Genomic DNA, 519 nt, shown 5'->3' with positions numbered 1-519 from the left:
CCATTAACTTCAACTAAGGAACGTGCAGCGTAAGAGCTCACCTGAGAGCCTTTAGCTTCACCTGGCTGTGCACTTCCTGTGTTGGTCGAGCTGCTGCTGCCAGGACTGTCCTGCATGACATTCACAAACAGATCAGTTGGACAAGCTCTGGCAAAAATTTGCATTTGCAAATGATGTCCACGTTAGAGGGACAGCCTTAGTTTAGGAAACAGATGTCAACAGATGTTAAAGTTTATTATGTTTGTGAAGCATTGATTACAGTACATTAGAGTATTGTTATTATCTGAGCTGTTACTTACAGTCTTGTTGAAAAAGGACCTGATGTCCTTTGTCTTTTGCTTTTTAGGAGGCATTTTCACCTAAAAAAATAATAGTTGATGTTAAAATGACATGTTTGAGCAATGAGCTGAAATTAGCAAACTCTGCCGCCTCAATTCAAGTCAGAGCATTTGCACAACTTTCACAGCAGACACTGTTGGGGGCGGACTATCAAATAGAAAAACATTGAATTAATTTAGG

General features: G+C 40.1%; 1 protein-coding gene across 1 annotated transcript in view; it reads right to left on the bottom strand.

Annotated features, from left to right (window-relative positions):
• LOC118337955 (protein FAM111A-like) overlaps window positions 1-519 on the bottom strand; it is a gene marked incomplete at its 3' end in the record, with an annotated part of 2628 nt that overhangs the window by 1844 nt on the left and 265 nt on the right. Inside the window, exons 2-3 of the mRNA XM_035675113.1 lie at window positions 300-359; window positions 9-110 (exon numbers count right to left, since the gene is read on the bottom strand). Coding sequence (XP_035531006.1) covers window positions 9-110; window positions 300-353 — 156 coding nt within the window. The remainder of the gene's footprint in view (window positions 1-8; window positions 111-299; window positions 360-519) is intronic.

The sequence above is a fragment of the Morone saxatilis genome, unplaced genomic scaffold, assembly GCF_004916995.1.
Source record: "Morone saxatilis isolate NCDOM2014 unplaced genomic scaffold, NCSU_SB_2.0 Contig4, whole genome shotgun sequence".
NCBI lineage: Eukaryota > Metazoa > Chordata > Actinopteri > Moronidae > Morone > Morone saxatilis.
This window is presented reverse-complemented; position numbering and strand designations above follow the sequence as displayed.